Below are 17,458 nucleotides of genomic sequence, written 5' to 3' on the forward strand. Positions count from 1 at the left end.
TATGTATTCTGTATTTACATTTCTGTATGTCTATATTATTCTCTAGAAAATGTTAACAACTCTGGGAGGTGTGATTTGTACTGCAAACCTAGGCAGTACAAATCACAAATCAAACGTCATCAAGAAATGATATGTAAGAACAAATAACGTTTAGCAAGTAAATATAATTAACACTGGAAACACGGTATTGCATATCATGGGATGGCACATTCTTATTGATCATTTCCTTGATCATTATGTACAATGCAAGGGGAAAGAAAAGATTGAAAAGATACATTTCCCCACAACCCATTCATTACCTGAATGAATAATAATCGGCCAATGAACATTCTAGGAAAAGTTTGTTATTGTATTTTTTTACAGATACATTTTTGACTGTGAGTGCACCTTGCATTTTTTTTCCCTCGGGGGGGGGGGGGGGGGGGAGGAGACTGTCGTTGTGTACATTGAACGCACAGGGTACTGTGACTTTAAAGGGGTGGTGGTTCACCGTGAGGTAGCAGATAGGTTTGATGTAGTCGTTAAGAACACCTCGTACATCCCGGACTGACTCTCCCTGTAAAGCAGCCTTGCCTAAATCACCGTCAAGACCGTCCAGAAAGCTGTGCGTGTCAGCCGCTGCACCCTGTCAGGAGCGATGGGAGGTACCGACGCCGCTATTTCCCTCTTTCGTGAGCGCATCACCATCAATTTCCTAAACAGCATCTGATCAGCATAACTCATTATGTTTTCTCCCGTGGCAGAGGCCGAGACGCGCCAGAAACTGCTGCGCAATGTGAAGAAGGAGGTTGGTGCATTTTATTTCATTTGCGCGCATCACATTTTATGTTTACGGGCGCTATATGCTCAGTGTGTGTGTGTGTGTGTGTGTGTGTGTGTGTGTGTGTGTGTGTGTGTGTGTGTGTGTGTGTGTGTGTGTGTGTGTGTGAGTGAGTGTGTGTGTGTGGTTATCGTTCATCAGGGCTGACTCCACCGTAGGCCTGTTTATGATAAAACTGACGGTTTATTTTACATAATGTGATTAGACGCAATTAGGCTGCCGGTGGGGCTGTGCAGGATACCGGTCTGCTGGTGGACTGGCGTAAGATGGTGATGACGACGGTGGTGATGGTAATGATGACGATAATACTGATGATGTTGATGGTTTTATATTGTGGAAGAAACCCACCACAATCAGGAAGCCACGCAGAGATTGTTTAAGCCTGTTTTCTGGCATATTCTTTTCAACCCACCGCCCTGTTAGTCAGAATTTAAAGGTGTGACCCAACCATCTGCTTAATTTGGCGTTTTTAATAGGTGCTTTTGCAGTAGCTTCTCTTGCTGCCATAATATAGGTTATGACAGCATAAATATGTTTAAATGTATTTGCAAATCAGTCAGAGAAAGCGGCACAATGCACCACCCTTATAAACTGGACAGTGACTCCACGATTCCTCATGCAGGCAAAGAAATATGAAGCTTTTACTCAAGCAGGGTACTTCTAGACCCACTCTGTGTGTGTTCTCCCCCTCACCTGTGACTCATTGCCTCTCAAAAACCTAAGGCACTGATACAGGATCCTGCAGTAAGGAGTGGCTTAGCTGTGATATATAAATCTAAGAAAAACAAAAGCAAAACTGCATTTTAATGTTTCACTTTGCTTTATATAGATGGGTAATTAATACAAAGCGTGCCTTTCATGTTGTTTACTCATGTGAAGGAGAAGGACTGGACAGTCGTGAGGTCTGGTTGCAGCAGCAATAAATAACCCCTGAATTGTGAACATTCAGCAGAATTCCAGCACAATCATATTTAAGCATGGAAGTGATTTTCATCTAATTTCATGGGAGAATGTGTCTAGGGCACTGAGCATCAGTTTAAATTTAGTGCATTTTATTGCTTAATGATACGTTTCTTAGCAGCAGACGTGACTACTTTGTGGATCACGACCAAACAATAAACATTCAGAGAAAATGCCGCGCTCAAAAAGTGTAGTCATGATCATGCTCATCTCAGTTTCTTTCTTCTTTTTTTTTAACCTGATCATAATTGCAGCTATGACAACAAGCTTGTTCAAAAATATGACATTTATTAAAGTGAAATGGAGAGCAACATTGATTTTTTTTTTCAAGGACAGTATATAAGTGTTATTTGAACTGAAAACACAGTTTTACAGTAATGTCTGTGGCTTTGTCGAGCTTGACCGAATAACCCCAGATGATGTCACTGAAGCTTTTCTCTCATTTTGCTTGTAGATCACTGTTTATGACACAAACATAGCTTTAAGGTGTGGGTGTTTACTTTATACAGTGCTATTACTAGGTTGATTATTGGAAACATATAATACAGGGAAGTTGGAAATTGACTCATACAATGGGGTAAAAATGTAAATTTTTTTATCTGCTGCTTTGATTGTAGCTATATTGTAAAAGTGTGCTTATTGCAAACTTTGCAGTTTGGTATAGTGTGTTAATAAATTGTTAGTGAATTTATTTACATATTTACGTATTATTTAGATATATTTAGATTATTTAGACCGATTGGCGACCTGTCCAGGGTGTACAGGGTGCACAGAGCCTCTCAACCTACAACACATGAGACAGGCTACTTGCAACCCTTAATTGGATAAGCTAAAAAAAAAAGTAGATGGATGGATGAATGTGTTTAGGAATGCAAGTAGAAAACCTCAAGAAACAATTCCTTTTGGAATCACTAGAAAATGTAAACAAAAACTTGAAGGTTTGCTTTTACTGCTTACAATAAATCAGACAAATTGAGGAGATCAGAAATTGCATGTGCTTTACATGCAAAATCATTTGAAGTGTGAAGTGCACGTTGGATGTAGTACAGCACTTGCAATGGCTTTGTAAACTGCAGAAGATGAGGCTATAGTTTTGGTAGTTTTGGCAGCGTACATCAGCAGGATGCTATAACCTGCTTGTAGGAAATGTCTTATGTTGCCATACTGCTGCTTCATCATTACTTTTTCTAACATCACTCGCTTCTGTGCTTCTTGTTTTGTCTTTATCACCTTATGTAACTGTGTCAGACTGATTAAGACGTATCTGACGGTGAACTTCTCTCCTTTAGGTGAAACAAATTATGGAGGAGGCAGTAACGAGGAAATTTGTGCATGCAGACAGCAGCCATATTATATCCTTCTGTGGTAAATGTTTTTCTACTGCCTGCTTTTATTAGATATTTTATTACAATCCATTACTCAGTTAATATTGCAGATGACATGAACAATGTCTTTTCTTTTAGCTATAATCTTTACCTCCAACTAAAAAAGGTATTATAGGTTTTCTGTATTGTATCTAATCTAATAAAAGACATTCAGTTTTAAATAGTACAGTACCGTCCGCCACATCCATACTGACATTTACAGTACAGAATGACGGCTGACTTCACTTTGTGTCAAGCCATATCACCTCCTACGAGTTCATTCTCACAGTGCCCAAAGGTCCTGTGCAGTCTGTTCCTAATGATTTCTTTTCATTAGTCGCATCTATTTATAATCAATAAAGTAAAAGGATGAACCTTCAAAGGTGTTGATACTAACAAGGAGTGAGGCGTATATGATTCTCAACACTTATATCCTAGCAACTGTAGGCAGTGTTGACTTCAGCCTATTTCTCCTTGAGCTACCTGTGCTTGCTTTCGCCTGTTTCTGTAAAAGAAACATGAGACTGAGGCCTTTAACAAAAGGGAGTTGTACTGTGCTTTTTAGAGAAAAATAAAGCTTTAGGCCAAATACAAACATGTCCGCTTCAAATCCATAAAAGATGGATTAGATTAAGTTGAAATAAACAATGTATATATTGATATACCTATATGTTTTATATAAATACAAATCAAATATTTGCTAAGTCTCTGCATGTTTATGTGTGTTTGTGCAGCTGTAGTGGAGGCGTGTGTGCTTCATGGATTGAAACGTAGGATTGCAGGCCTGCTGTGCAGTAATAAGGTTGCGGCACTCTTTATGAAGGTGGCAAAAAGCTTTTCCCCTGCTGCGGAGCTCTGTCACAAGGTCCAGGAGCTGGAACAGCTCATTGAAAACAGGTGAAACTTTTATCTGTGGGAGACCACAGACTCTTTCTTATAGTTATTTTCATATATATCGATATATAAACTCTTTTGTGCTATTTTTCATTCCTGTTTCATCCTGTTACATTTTAAGAGACTATGCAGACATCGTCTGTAAATTTCTTCTTTTGCTTTAGCAAGCAGAACAATTCCTCACTGAGTACTGACCGCAGTCGGCAGTCCAAGTTGGCTAACCTTCCTCCTCAAGCGCTGAAACACCTGTGGATTCGAACTGCCCTGATGGAAAAGCTCCTAGATAAGATTGTCCTGTACTTAGTAGAAAACAGCAGGTAGGATTATCTATATATTTTTTAATCCTTTTGAGGCTTTGGAATGTCTTTTCTTTTCAATGCCACAATTTTTTTTTTTTTTTTTTTTTTTTGCCATAGGCAGCTGATTTCTATGTGTTGTAACTACCAAAGTTTTTAGGTTTCTTTCTCTCATGTGTTCTAATTTGTACCCTCTCTATGGTAATATTAATACATTATCTGTTTGCACAGAAGTCATCAAGAGCTGTGGTATGCAATGAGTAACATGGGGCTGAATTAAAAAACAGTCTTGGTGTTAACGCTATTGTCTTTCCACATGTATACTTGTGTGTTATTATTGTGTGCTTCAGTTCATTCTATGACAAAGAAGCCATGCTGATGGATCCTGTGGATGGACCGATTCTTGCATCCCTATTGGGTACTTTTTTTTAAAACTGTGCTGTCAGTTTATATAGCTACTTATTCGGATGTTTACTTTAAGCCCATTAACCTTGTTTTACAGTTGGCCCCTGTGCTTTGGAGTACACCAAGGTTAAGACTGCAGACCATTTCTGGACTGATCCATCTGCAGATGAGCTTGTACAGAGGCATCGTATTCACAGCGGTCACTGTCGGCAGGATTCCCCCTCCAGAAGACCGGCCTTGGTTAGACAGTCAATAAATTGAATGCTTCCTTGTAAAAACAACCAGCAATAGGCTGTATGCAATTGTGTTTTCTTCTTCTCTTAATCCCTAACAGATCCAAAAGAGACAGTCCAGTGGTAGCATGGATGATCGCCCTCTTATGTGGGTGAGGGAATATGTTGAATCACTTCACCAAAACTCCAGAGCCACACTTCTGTTTGGGAAGAACAATGTCCTGGTCCAGCCGGTATGGATTTTCCTGTCCTTTTCAAAACAACCATACAAAACTAGTTTTATTTATTCATTTTAAGAGAGAGAAAATATTAAGAAAAGCTTGCTTACTCTGTGGGAAACGTGATGCCTCCTGTTAATTTGTTTATATGTAACTGATCTGAATACTACAGCACTAACATTTTGTTTTGTGTGTACAGAGAGATGACATGGAGGCCATTCCAGGCTACCTTTCTCTACATCAAACTGCAGACCTCATGACCCTGAAGTGGACACCAAATCAACTGATGAATGGCAATGTTGGGGAGCTGGACTCTGAAAAAAGGTCAGAAAAAAAAGAGCCCAATCTACTGAGACTTAAATATTGTGTTTACAATGTTTATTCACTGACCAATATCCATTTGTGTTTCTCTCAGTGTTTACTGGGATTATGCTATGACAATTCGTTTGGAGGAGATTGTGTATCTCCACTGTCATCAGCAAGGTAACTCACCTATTAAAGTACTGGATGCAATGCAAAGTTGTGCCATTTAAAAATTAAATTTAGCCTGTTTCCCCTTCAAAGTTGTCACCTTATGCAGCATTGCAGTGCAGCCCCTTGTTTTAGATTATTCCCTGGAAGCCATATTTGTTCTTTTCCAGTGTGTCAAAATATAATTTGAATTTAATTTAGGGGGAAAGCACAAAGTTGCAGGGAATTCAGGGAGAAACCCAGTTAGAAGGGCATGTAGTAGGTGACATTTGTGTTGCAAAAAAACTTTGCGCAAGATGCGCTATGGTATGCTGGCAGGCTGAATGTTGTCCTTCAGATTGTACGATAAAACTGCAATGACAGTATGATCCTCAGGGAGGAGATTGTTATGGTTCACAACCCTGTGAATGTCTAAAAAAATACCAAGCATGCTCGCGGTCACACTTCTGACCTAATGTACCGCTGATGGGGCTTAAACACTGTGGGCTCTTCAAGCAAAAGCTGCTGGTTTGTATTTGGAGACTCATATCTCCTCTTCAGTGATCAGTAATACATAAATGGCTGATGAGTTTGTCACAGAAGGGGATTTTGTTTTCGTTTTGCTCACATTTGAGGCCCAGAGTAAATTAGGAGATGCATAAATGCACACAATCAGAACAAGACCATATCGTGTCATATCACCTCAATAGAGCAGTAGAGCTCTACTTATAGTTGAATAGGAGGCAGAGCCTTCAGCTTTCAGGATGCTCTTCTTTGGAACCAACTCCCAGTTTGGATTCAGGAGACAGACACCCTCTCTAATTTTTAGATTAGGTTTAAACCTGATGCTTTTTGATAAAGCATGTAGTGAAGGCTGGATCAGGTGACTCTAAATCCTCCCTTAGTTGCACTCCAATGAGTCTGGGCTGCTGAGAATTCCCATGATGCACTCATTTTATTTGACTCAGTGTGTGTTTATACAATATTCTGAGTTTAATCATTAGTTATTATTCACCTCTGGCTCTCTTTCACGGTGTTTTTTGTCCTGTCTTTCTCCCATCACCCCCACAGCAGATGGCTTTCCTCTCCCTGAGTCTGGTTCTGCCTGAGCTTTCTTCCTGTTGAAAGGGAGTTGTTCCTTCCCACTGTTGCTCAAAAGGGGTTGGCTGATTGTTAGGGCTTTTTCTGTCATATTGTATGGTCTCTACCGTACAATAATGTGCCTTGAGGTGACTGCTGTAGTGATTTGTTGCTATATAAATAAAATAGAATACAATTCAAAGACTTGGAGCGCTCTAAAAAAAACCCAGCTGTGCTAGCACTGGTCCAGAGGCGCATCGAGTGAAAATCGGCAAAAATTAAAATCAGATATGGTTTTTAATTTCCCAAATAAAGTCACATGAGTTTCACGAGTTATTTATTTTTTCTCCCACGTGTGGGTACCTCCAGTGAACAGTGGAGGCACAGTCGTTTTGGTGAGCCAGGATGGGATCCAGAGGCCTCCTCTACACTTTCCTAAAGGAGGCCATTTGCTCCAGTTTCTCACATGCTTAGAGACTGGCCTGCTACCTCATGGGCAGCTAGACCCGCCACTCTGGAATCAGAGAGGGAAGGTAAACGGGACACCTCTGCTCAAATAATTTTTCAACATTTCATGCAACAATATTTACTTTACCAATATTTATGATATATTTTCTTCACATACTATTTCCATTTGTAGGGAAAGGTTTTCCCCAAACTGCGAAAGAGAAGTCCACATGATTCATGTGATTCTGTATCAGATAAGGAAGACGATGAAGCAACCGATTATGTGTTTCGGATCCTCTTTCCTGGCAATCAGATGGAGTTCAGTTAGTGCCTTTAATCTTTCTATTCTGCCTCCCTGAGATAATGCAATACAGAATCATCAAAGATTATATCTATAACTGTTCTAATTACTTTATATGTCTTTTGACTTCAAACAGTTCACTTTAGATGAATCTGATGTTTCATCCAGGCATATATTCAGTGTTTGTCTTTGTAATTAAGTCCTTTCTAATGTGAAACTGTTACAGCCATAATATTTTTCCTCCTTGTTTAGTGTCCATGTCTCCATTTCACATTAAAGTCCCATTGACAATAAGGAGTCTTTGCAATTTGTATGCCACATCTGCATCTCCATCCTCTCTCTTGTTTGTTTGTTTTTTTTCACCATGTATTATCAGTTCTTATCATTTTCAGAAATTCATTTTAATATCCAAATCAGTTAGGGCTGCTCCTGGTTTTGCTTGCTTAATTGATTGTGATAATAGGAACAGTAGTAGTAAGGGACACTTTGCTGTGCAGTGGCCCCAGAGCTGATGGATCAGGGTGTTAATATGTGGCAACCAGCCCCCAGGAAGTCCTCCTGCTCCTCCTGCTCACAGAATGGCTCATCTGATGGCTCTCTGCCTAATGGCTGTAACCAAGAAAGGTAAGTATTTCCTATGGTCAGGCTGCAATCACCGTTCTGATTATTCCACCTGACAAAGTCTGAAATATTCTCACTTTACCAGGGCTCCCTTAAAGCTCCTTTGCGACACCATGAAATACCAGATAATCTCCCGTGCGTTCTATGGCTGTGAGTATAATCACATCTTCTTTGTGTTTGCAATTTAGGAATCACTCTGGTTGGGTTGTTCAGCAGATCAATAATTCATTACAGTGGTTGAAAATGAGAAGCCTTATCTCTCCTCTCTAGGGCTTGCATACTGTCGTCATCTGTCCACGGTCCGCACCCACCTCTCCGCATTGGTCAACACCACGATTGTTGACCCCAGCGTACCCTGTGATGCTCGAGGAGGCCTCTCTGTGGAGGTCTGGGGCAACTTCCTCAAAGACAGCTCTGTAAGATTTATACATGAACACCAAGCCATCACACAATGCCTAGTTGTCATTCGTTCCTGTGTGAAATGCCTCCTTTCATTAGTGAGCAATTTCAGTCTGACACAAAAGTAAAAATACTTCTCCTTTCAGGCCTATGAGGAAAAGGAGATACACAGACTGGTGTATTTTGGTGGGGTGGCCCCTTCACTCCGTAAAGAAGTCTGGCCCTTCCTGTTAGGACATTATAAGTTCAGCATGAGTGAGAAATGCCGGCGGGAGGTATTACTCATGTGCTTTCAAAGTATAAAGATATATTCTCATGCCTATCTATTCTTTGCCAGTTATTTACACATGCTTATTGCTTCAGATTGATGAGCAAATGCGGTGCATGTACGAGCAGACTATGAAGGAGTGGCAGGGTTGCGAGGCCATTGTCCGTCAGAGGGAGAGAGAGAAACATGCCGAGGCACTCGCCCGATGCTCATCCGGAGCCAGCGTGGAAAGGGGACCCGTGCAGCGGGACTCCACCATCAGTACAGATGCAAGTTTGAACAAACAAAAAAATCCACATTATGTAACACCTACCACCTACTATTTCAAGAGTTGTGAGAAAATAACTTGGCTAACAGTTCTGCTGTTTTTGTCTCATGTGATACTCTGTCTCACTCCAGTCTTCTCTAAGTAGCAACTCAGATCAACAAAATACTCACTCACAGAGTGACTCCAGCAGCAACGCACAGGTAGTCCCTCTCTCATCATCATCTCCATAGCAATGATTTCTGATACGACACCATACCGGGTTTCATTTTTTTCCCAAGCATTAGCCCACTTACTACAACTTATATATGGTTTGCTGTTGTATTCTTGCTTTCCAAAGCATACCTTGTGAATCGCTGAAAGTAACGGCAGCGAAGCTGTTTTTGAGCAGGATTGCGATTTGGTTTAAGGTATTTTGTGGATAAATTGAAGTAAAAGGAATTAAGTTTTACAAAAGATAATAAGCTAATGGCTCTACATTAAAGGCATGGATGTCTGTATCAAGTTTCATGGCAGTCCATCAGACGGTTGCTAAAACAATGCCACAGTAACAAGAAAAAACTGGGGGGATAAGTCATTAGGTTTCATCATGTAGGCGATAGTGTTAGTAAGATATTTCAGTCAGGGATAAAATAGTTAACCATCTGGCAGACTGACTTAGTGCCACTGTGCTATGTAGAAAAAAGCTTGCTATTTTATCATCAGTGTTTTTTATCATGAGTGTCCTTCATTTTATTTAAAGGAGGCAGGAATTCAAGTTTATAATGCAACAAAAAAAAAGTTTATTGTGATTGCTGCACGTATGTAAGGATGCTCAAAGGATTAGAAATCACTACATGTCGTTGTGGTGTAATAAAACATTGTTAGCAATAATGTCAAGTGTTTGTAATTTGCATACTACTTTATAAAAAGCCTTTATTGATAATTTATAAATCACTTACCACTCGTTTAAAGGATAAAGACTAGTCAAAGGGATTTCCTACAGCCTGAGAGCCCATAATTTGTTACCATTAGTGGTTTATAATGGATCTATAATGCATTAGAGATTTATTGACCATTAATGAAGCTTTCAGTTCATGCTTTTTAAAGTGTGCCTTATCATAGAGTGGGATTTTTATTTACAGTTTATAAACTAACACATGGGAAACCACTGTTGTGCTTTTAAAAACACTCAATCTCAGTAGTACTCGCTTACAATTTATCACATGTTCACTACTTTGGCTTCCAGGTATTTGAATCGGTCGACACAGTGGATCAGGCTGAGAGTGAGTCCAGAGCTGACGAAGAAGCACAGCACAGAGGTGCAGGCAAGGCCATCGGAAATGGAACCACAGACAAGCCACAACTTCCCTCCACCGACCCTGCCTCCAACGATCTGTCAAACCAACGTCCAGATTCAGACAGCTGTCATCCTGTAACTGAGTCTGCTGTTTCTCAGCAAACAGCAGAAAACTTAGAAGTCTGCAGTGAGGAACCTACAGCTGAGTCACAGCCTGTAAAGATTCAGCTCACAACATGTGAATCAGGAGGGGAGGATGTAAAGGACCCTGCAGCCGAGAGTGAGGCTGATGCACAAAAGAGGGAGACGATTTTAGAAAGCATAGTGGTTCAGGAGACAAAGAAATGTGAAGCTGAGCAAAAAGCTGAAGTAGAGGAAAAAGATCAAACGAAGCACGGGCTGTCAGGAGCTTCAAAAGCCACTGACACAGATATTAATTTGAAAGAGAATACTAATGTTCTAAAGCTGGAAACAGAGATTCATAATGAATATTTCCAAGCACCTCCGCTTGGGCAGACTTTAAGTCTTCAGCCACACAAGAGCAAAAGTCTGGAAGTTGAGTCATCTTGTCCGCCTGCAGCAGAAAAAGATGCAAATCCGCTAAATGAAAAAAAGCCAGAGATTTCTAAGAAAAACGAAATCCCATTAAAAGTGATCAAGGCCTCAAACACAGACGCAGAAACAAAGGATGTCGAAGCAGCTGTCTGCGACTTTGTTGAAACCAAAAAAGCTACAGAGATTTCATTCGAGAAACCTGGTTCAAATTCTCCAGTCAGACAAGTGCTGAATGCTCTTCAATCAGCATCGCTTTCGTTGTCGTCTCAGTCCCGGCAGTCTCCAGACACAGCCGATTCGGATGACTCTCCTTCTGCGCTGGAAATGGAGGACATTCCTGCAGGGATAACATACGTGACCTCAGAGGACATCAAAACCAGGCCTTTGGCAGGGCTTGCTGCGCCCCCTGTCTCCCTGGCACAAAGAGAGAAAATGGCATCTGAGGATCTTGCCCTAGATCACCATCTGGACACAGCTTGTAATACCAGTCCTGAGGGCACAGATCTGGGCCTTTCAGAAGAGGAGCCCGAGATAGACAATGTGCTCACTGAACCAGAATCTGCAGAGGTGGGAGGAGTCACCAAATATGATGAGTCCTCAGAGGAGCAAACCTATTCTGTAAGTGTTACACACGGCAAACAGAACTTCAAAGGAAGTCTTTTAATCGTTATCATACAGTAACTGACTTCAGCATTGTTATTATTCATGCAGCAAGAAACAATGGATATGTACTTGATCAATTTGCATCGTATTGACAAAGATGTCAGACGTTGTGATAGAACGTATTGGTACTTCACCACTGAGAATCTGGAGAAGCTGCGTAACATAATGTGCAGGTAAATGAATAATCTATATCCAATAATCTATATATGAGGTTTATTTTAATGCACAAGGTTGAAACGCAAAAATAAACATCTATTTCTATTTGCAGTTACGTCTGGCAGCATCTGGATGTCGGTTATGTGCAGGGCATGTGTGATCTGCTCGCTCCTCTGTTAGTTATCCTGGATGATGGTTGGTAAAACCATTTAAGTACAATGTGTTTTTTACAGATGTGGGTTTTGCAGAGCTTCACATAATTTACTAGAGGAACAACTCGTAAATGTGTTTGGGGCTTTCCAGAGATCATGGCGTTCAGCTGCTTCACTGAACTGATGAAGAGAATGAACCAGAATTTTCCTCACGGGGGTGCCATGGACTCTCACTTTGCCAATATGCGCTCACTTATCCAGGTAAGTGGACATTTTTCCGCACATACAATCATATAAACATTTTATAAACAGTGTAATTTTGCTGAATGGTTAAGCCTACTAAGATTGTTACAGCTTGCTGCTGATACTTAAATGTAGGCACACAAGAAGAGGTTTTCCTCACTGTCAGAGAGTAGAATAATTCTGTATACATCCTACATACGTACTTTAAGGTTATAACATCTACATCGGTCCACCTACGTCTACAAGCAAGCCAACAGATTTTATACAGTACACAATCACTGTTGATTTTTCAAATCAATTGGCTAAATCTGATCACAGAGTGTGGCCGTGTAGTGCTACTTCTATCAGCAGTCACATTATCAGTAAACACTAGTAAAGACTTTTTAGTGTAACCAGCGGTTTGCACCTTGATTTAAAGCCTCTGTATTTACATTCAGTGTATTTTGATTGCAAAGTGTTTTTGTCTCATGCTTTCAATCATATGTTTTTGTTTAACTTCAAATACTTTGCTGTAAGATGAATAGGTTAAATTATAAGTTGTATCATTGTCCATATACTCATTGACACTGTGTGTTTTAATTTAATTATGTTATAGTTTTGGAACCTTGGATCACAGCATTTGCAGATATGAAAAAGACTTGTTTGATTTCTAACCTATTGTACCTGTTATGAGCTATGGTGAAAATACCAATATGCTTAAAACACATTTTCCATATTAATGAATTTACCAAATATGTTTATTTCATACAGTATAGTAAAATAGAAATTAATACACATGATATATGGGTTGTAATAGTGTCTTATTATGAAGTAAAAATGTTTGTGTTCCCTTGTCTGTAGTGAATATAAGTTGTATTTATTTCTACCACTTAGTTAGACTACCCACAATATAAGTGATTTCTCTGTTCCCCTTTATTACCCAGTTATTTCTTTGTTCCTTATTGCTGTATTTTCTTCCAGCAGCAGGGATCCAGTAGTGTAGTATGGGCTGAATTATAACAAAAATGCATGCATACAGGCGTAGGATAATGATAACATTATATTGTTCTTACATATCACAGATCCTGGACTCTGAGCTGTTTGAACTGATGCAACAGAATGGAGACTATACCCACTTCTACTTCTGTTATCGCTGGTTTCTTCTTGACTTCAAGAGAGGTGATGCGAAACGCAGGCCTCATATTGTTTGCTTGAATCGACCGTGACTTTCTCGTGACAGCGAATATAATCTGATTTGTCGGTCTTTTCTGAACAGAAATGGTCTACGATGATGTGTTCTCTGTGTGGGAAACCATCTGGGCAGCCAAGCACACCTCCTCTGAGCACTTTGTGCTCTTCATTGCTCTGGCACTTGTGGAGATGTATCGAGACATCATCCTGGAAAATAACATGGACTTTACAGACATCATCAAGTTCTTTAATGGTAAGAAAAGCGAGTGAAGCAATGCTAAAGGAAAAACAATCAAGTTTACCAGTATTTACTTGTAATCAATGTTACATTAAAATAACTAAGCAGCTGGTTAAAGCGAAGTGCAGAGATTTCTATAAAAATCTGTTTTTTATTTTGTGACTTTTATTGTGAAATATCAGTATTTACTGAATATTAAAGGAACGCTAAATCTTTAAATATTATCAGTGTTCATAATTGTATCTGTAATTTTTTTCTAAATATACTTTTTCTTCTCAGAAATGGCCGAGAGACACAACGTCCCCCAGGTCTTGATGATGGCCCGAGACTTGGTCCACAAAGTGCAGACGCTCATAGAAAACAAGTGATGCAGGATGCTGCTGGTTAACACCCACAATTCTTTTGTGCTAACCTGTCTCAGAGATAACAACCGAACCACGTTATTGTCGTATATTCCACAGAAAAGGAAATGATGTAAATGAAAAGCGCCGACAAGATAACCGATCATTAAAGCTGCTTGTTATTCAAAGGTAGTTGTAAAACAACTTCTCACCACTTGCTCCTCTCTGTTTTTGGGAGATGCAGTTATTGCCAGTAAAGTTATTTTTAAAAGTGTTTTTGGTCACTTTGTGAATGTACCCTTGTTGAAACTGCTTCAGGATGTTGTTTATTTTGCCTTAAAATTTGCTATTTTTTCAGGGATACAGCAACCAAATTCTTCACTGCATTGATATTCTCCCTAATGCGTTCGGTTAAGTTATGCATCTTGTATACACTTAAATATATTTTCAGTATTGTCATTTACTTAGCTGAAATTGTAGCTGCCATGGTTAAACATTTTGTGATACACTTGAATAGTTTTTTTTCAGTGATGTACCTGGTGTCACGGGATAATTTGCAAACGTTGCAGGGTTCTACCGGCTGGCTTATCTGATGTTAAATAGGTGTTTGCCTCTGATGCACACAAGATTGCAGGATATGCAGACCTGGATTCTGTGTAGCACCTCGTAATTGCACATAGTTTCCATATACTGTATCACAATTTCCTCTTTCAGCTGGTCACGCTCTCATAGTCTCCTCTCCTGTCTCCCACCTCCTCTATGCATTAGTTAAGATGATTTAACTGTTGTCTCTTATCCCAGTTAGTATTCCTCCTGCATGCTGTCATTGAAAACCTCCTTCTTCTTCCCTTAAACTACACAGTGCTGCTCAGGCTGAACACGTCAGCTATCGTTTTCATAAAATCAAAGGATAAAGACTGGTTAGAGGGATTTCCCACAGTCAGAGGTTTCTTCCTGTTAAAAGGGAGTTTTTCCCTCTCACTGTCTTTCTTTAATTTACAATGTAAAGTACGTTGAGGCAACTGGTGTTGTGGTTTGGCGCTACCGTGGGGCAAAAAAGTATTTAGTCAGCCACCGATTGTGCAAGTTCCCCCACCTAAAATGATGACAGAGGTCAGTAATTTGCACCAGAGGTACACTTCAACTGTGAGAGACAGAATGTGAAAAAAAAATCCATGAATTGAAAGCAGCACAGCTTTACCAGATTTAGCTTCCATGCGATATAGAGAGTCGTGGTCGTAATTTTTCTGCTGGTGGTTATTTCAAAGAGGTAGTTAGCTGGTGGCAGTTTGTGCTTCCTTCACATGCTCCACTTCCCTTTTTCACTTTCACTCTTAAACTCTGTCTCGCCCTGATGAACTTGGTTGTCATGGCTTTAAAGCGCGTCAAATTGTTTCTGTATGCCAAAAACCCCCAAAGGCAGCGAATAGTTTAATATTTCCTGGACATTTCTCTTCATTATTATCACTATTTCACTGCTGCTCAGAATGTCAGAGCTCTAACTTCAGCTATGAGGAAAGTGCGATCTTGATGATAAGCTTTTTACTTTTAAATGAATGGTAGCTGGTCAGTGGTATGTAGCCATGTAGATAATGATGATTTTGTCAGTTCATTTTTTTGCTGCAGTCATAGTGGATTTCATTTGTTTAGCCTTAAGACGAGAAATGATTAAGAGCTCGGGAGTATACGTGTAAAGGTGAATATCTTAAGATCTCGGCAGATAAACACAAGATACTCTATATAGCTCGATACCGAGAGAGGCAAGTCAGAAAATATGATTTATTGGTGCCACTTACAGTTACAAAATAGCCAAAACACACACGTCTGTTTCACTGTGGCTTAAATTCCAGTGTTTTAATATCACTGCTAATGTGTCTACATATGATCTTGCCTGAGTATTGCTGTTTGTGTATTGCTGTTTGTTGTCAGAAGATTTACAGTATACAATGTGTTAAGAAGAAACTGACTTACTTTACAAAAAAACAACAACCCCTAAGCTAGTACTTATTTATTAAATGCAATACAATGTCTGTATATGGGCCTGGTCTGATTATAATGAAGCAAAAGCTAAAAGTATGCCAATGGAAATAAATATATTTTTATTTTTTCTGTCTTCTAAAATGGTCACTGAGTATACTTAATTTATTGTGTATTAAAAATCTTATATTTTGCATTTAAGGTGCCCTGCGTGTTCTTTCTGGTTAAAAGAGCTTTGATCAAATCAAATCAAATCACTTTTATTGTCACATCACATGTGCAGGTACATTGGTACAGCACATGTGAGTGAAATTCTTGTGTGCGAGCTTCACAAGCAACAGAGTTGTGCAAAATACAATAATGTAAACTTCAGATCTTCAGATTATCTTGTGTAAAATTGTTTGTAATAATAACCACTTTAGATCGTATTTTTGATCCTGATTCTTTGTTCTGGTGCCTTATTTGCGTGTCTGAAATAGGGTCAGTTTGTTTCAAGTCTGCCTAAAAACAACACCCAGATGCTTACAGGTAGTAGGCATACCTTCAGGGGTCTAGTGGAGTACACGACTCAAACTCAGCCGTCAGCAAAAGGGGGGCCGACATGACTGATCAGTGTATCTATTGATTGTAGATCTTGACAATGCCACGCCTGCCTTGCCACGAATTTTCTTGACTTATTTAAATGTTGTTTTTCTCATCTAGGGAAATAATTCTATCATCATGTGCTTCTGTTGGCTTCTTGCTGAGCTAGTCAGCACATTCCTTCTTTATAAGAGTGTACCGGATGGTTTGGCCAGTCCTAATGCTTTTGCTATCTCTCTGATAAATTTGTTTGAGTTAAAAATCAGATAATTGGATGGAACCGTAGTTTGCTCACCTCAATGGACCCAGCACTGACGTCCTGGATGGAGGAAGGTAATAAAGCTCTTTAGGTAAAGTCAGATCAGCTGCGCAACTACCCAACTTAAAACTGTCACGTAATCCTTGGAGAAGAAAAGATGGTACTGGGATTTTTTTTTATATGTATGTTAAGGCAAGGCAAGGCAAGTTTATTTGTATAGCACAATTCAACAACAAGGTGATTCAAAGTGCTTTACAGAGACATTAGAAACAAGAACAAATAAAAAGCATGATTTAAAATTGATTAAAACAAGCAAATAAACTAACTAACTAATTAACAAACAAACAAACAACAGTATATAAAATCAAAACAGATAAAATCAGAACAGTAGATAAAATCAGTAGTTAAATGTAAGTTTTGAAATTTAAGCTTAAAGTGTGGATTTGGTGCTTTATTCAAATGCAGCTGAGAACAGGTGAGTCTTCAACCTGGATTTAAATAAACTGAGTATTTCAGCTGATCTGAGGCTTTCTGGGAGTTTGTTCCAGATATAAGGAGCATAAAAGCTGAATGCAGCTTCTCCGTGTCTGGTTCTGACTCTGGGAACTGATAAAAGACCGGATCCAGATGACCTGAGGGATCTGGATGGTTCATACTGGGTCAGGAGGTCATTGATGTATTTTTGTCCTAAACCATTCAGAGCTTTATAGGCCAGCATCAGAACTTTAAAGTCTATCCTCTGACGGACAGGCAGCCAGTGTAAGGACCTCAGAGCTGGACTGATGTGGTCCACTTTTTTGGTCTTAGTGAGGACTCGAGCAG

At 39.6% G+C, this 17,458-nt stretch overlaps 1 protein-coding gene across 2 annotated transcripts; it reads left to right on the top strand.

Moving 5' to 3' along the window:
- Window positions 1-453: 453 nt before the first annotated feature.
- On the top strand, window positions 454-14,914 carry sgsm1b (small G protein signaling modulator 1b). 2 transcript variants are annotated; one of them, XM_026173833.1, is made up of 25 exons: window positions 454-644; window positions 744-787; window positions 3,070-3,145; window positions 3,879-4,041; window positions 4,203-4,355; window positions 4,685-4,752; window positions 4,837-4,979; window positions 5,074-5,205; window positions 5,390-5,514; window positions 5,606-5,673; window positions 7,090-7,253; window positions 7,361-7,490; window positions 7,966-8,092; window positions 8,175-8,239; window positions 8,360-8,505; window positions 8,635-8,763; window positions 8,852-9,025; window positions 9,156-9,224; window positions 10,250-11,473; window positions 11,567-11,691; window positions 11,787-11,869; window positions 11,978-12,087; window positions 13,131-13,227; window positions 13,325-13,492; window positions 13,757-14,914. In XM_026173833.1, exons 1-25 carry the CDS (start codon window positions 638-640, stop codon window positions 13,843-13,845), a joined length of 3,879 nt encoding a protein of 1,292 aa, XP_026029618.1. In that variant the 5' UTR covers window positions 454-637; the 3' UTR covers window positions 13,846-14,914. The 2 variants fall into 2 exon arrangements, with proteins under 2 accessions (XP_026029618.1, XP_026029617.1); XM_026173832.1 differs by lacking the exon at window positions 454-644 and having other exon boundaries at window positions 710-787.
- Window positions 14,915-17,458: the final 2,544 nt, after the last annotated feature.

This window comes from Astatotilapia calliptera, chromosome 7 (assembly GCF_900246225.1).
Source record: "Astatotilapia calliptera chromosome 7, fAstCal1.2, whole genome shotgun sequence".
In the NCBI taxonomy this organism is placed as follows: domain Eukaryota; kingdom Metazoa; phylum Chordata; class Actinopteri; order Cichliformes; family Cichlidae; genus Astatotilapia; species Astatotilapia calliptera.

Excerpts from the sequence above, each read along its gene's own strand:
- sgsm1b (XM_026173832.1), top strand. The coding sequence starts at position 725 with ATGTTTTCTCCCGTGGCAGAGGCCGAGACGCGCCAGAAACTGCTGCGC. Across the intron at positions 788-3,069 it reads TGCGCAATGTGAAGAAGGAG|GTGAAACAAATTATGGAGGA; the intron begins GTTGGTGCATTT and ends TCTCTCCTTTAG. Across the intron at positions 4,356-4,684 it reads TACTTAGTAGAAAACAGCAG|TTCATTCTATGACAAAGAAG; the intron begins GTAGGATTATCT and ends TGTGTGCTTCAG.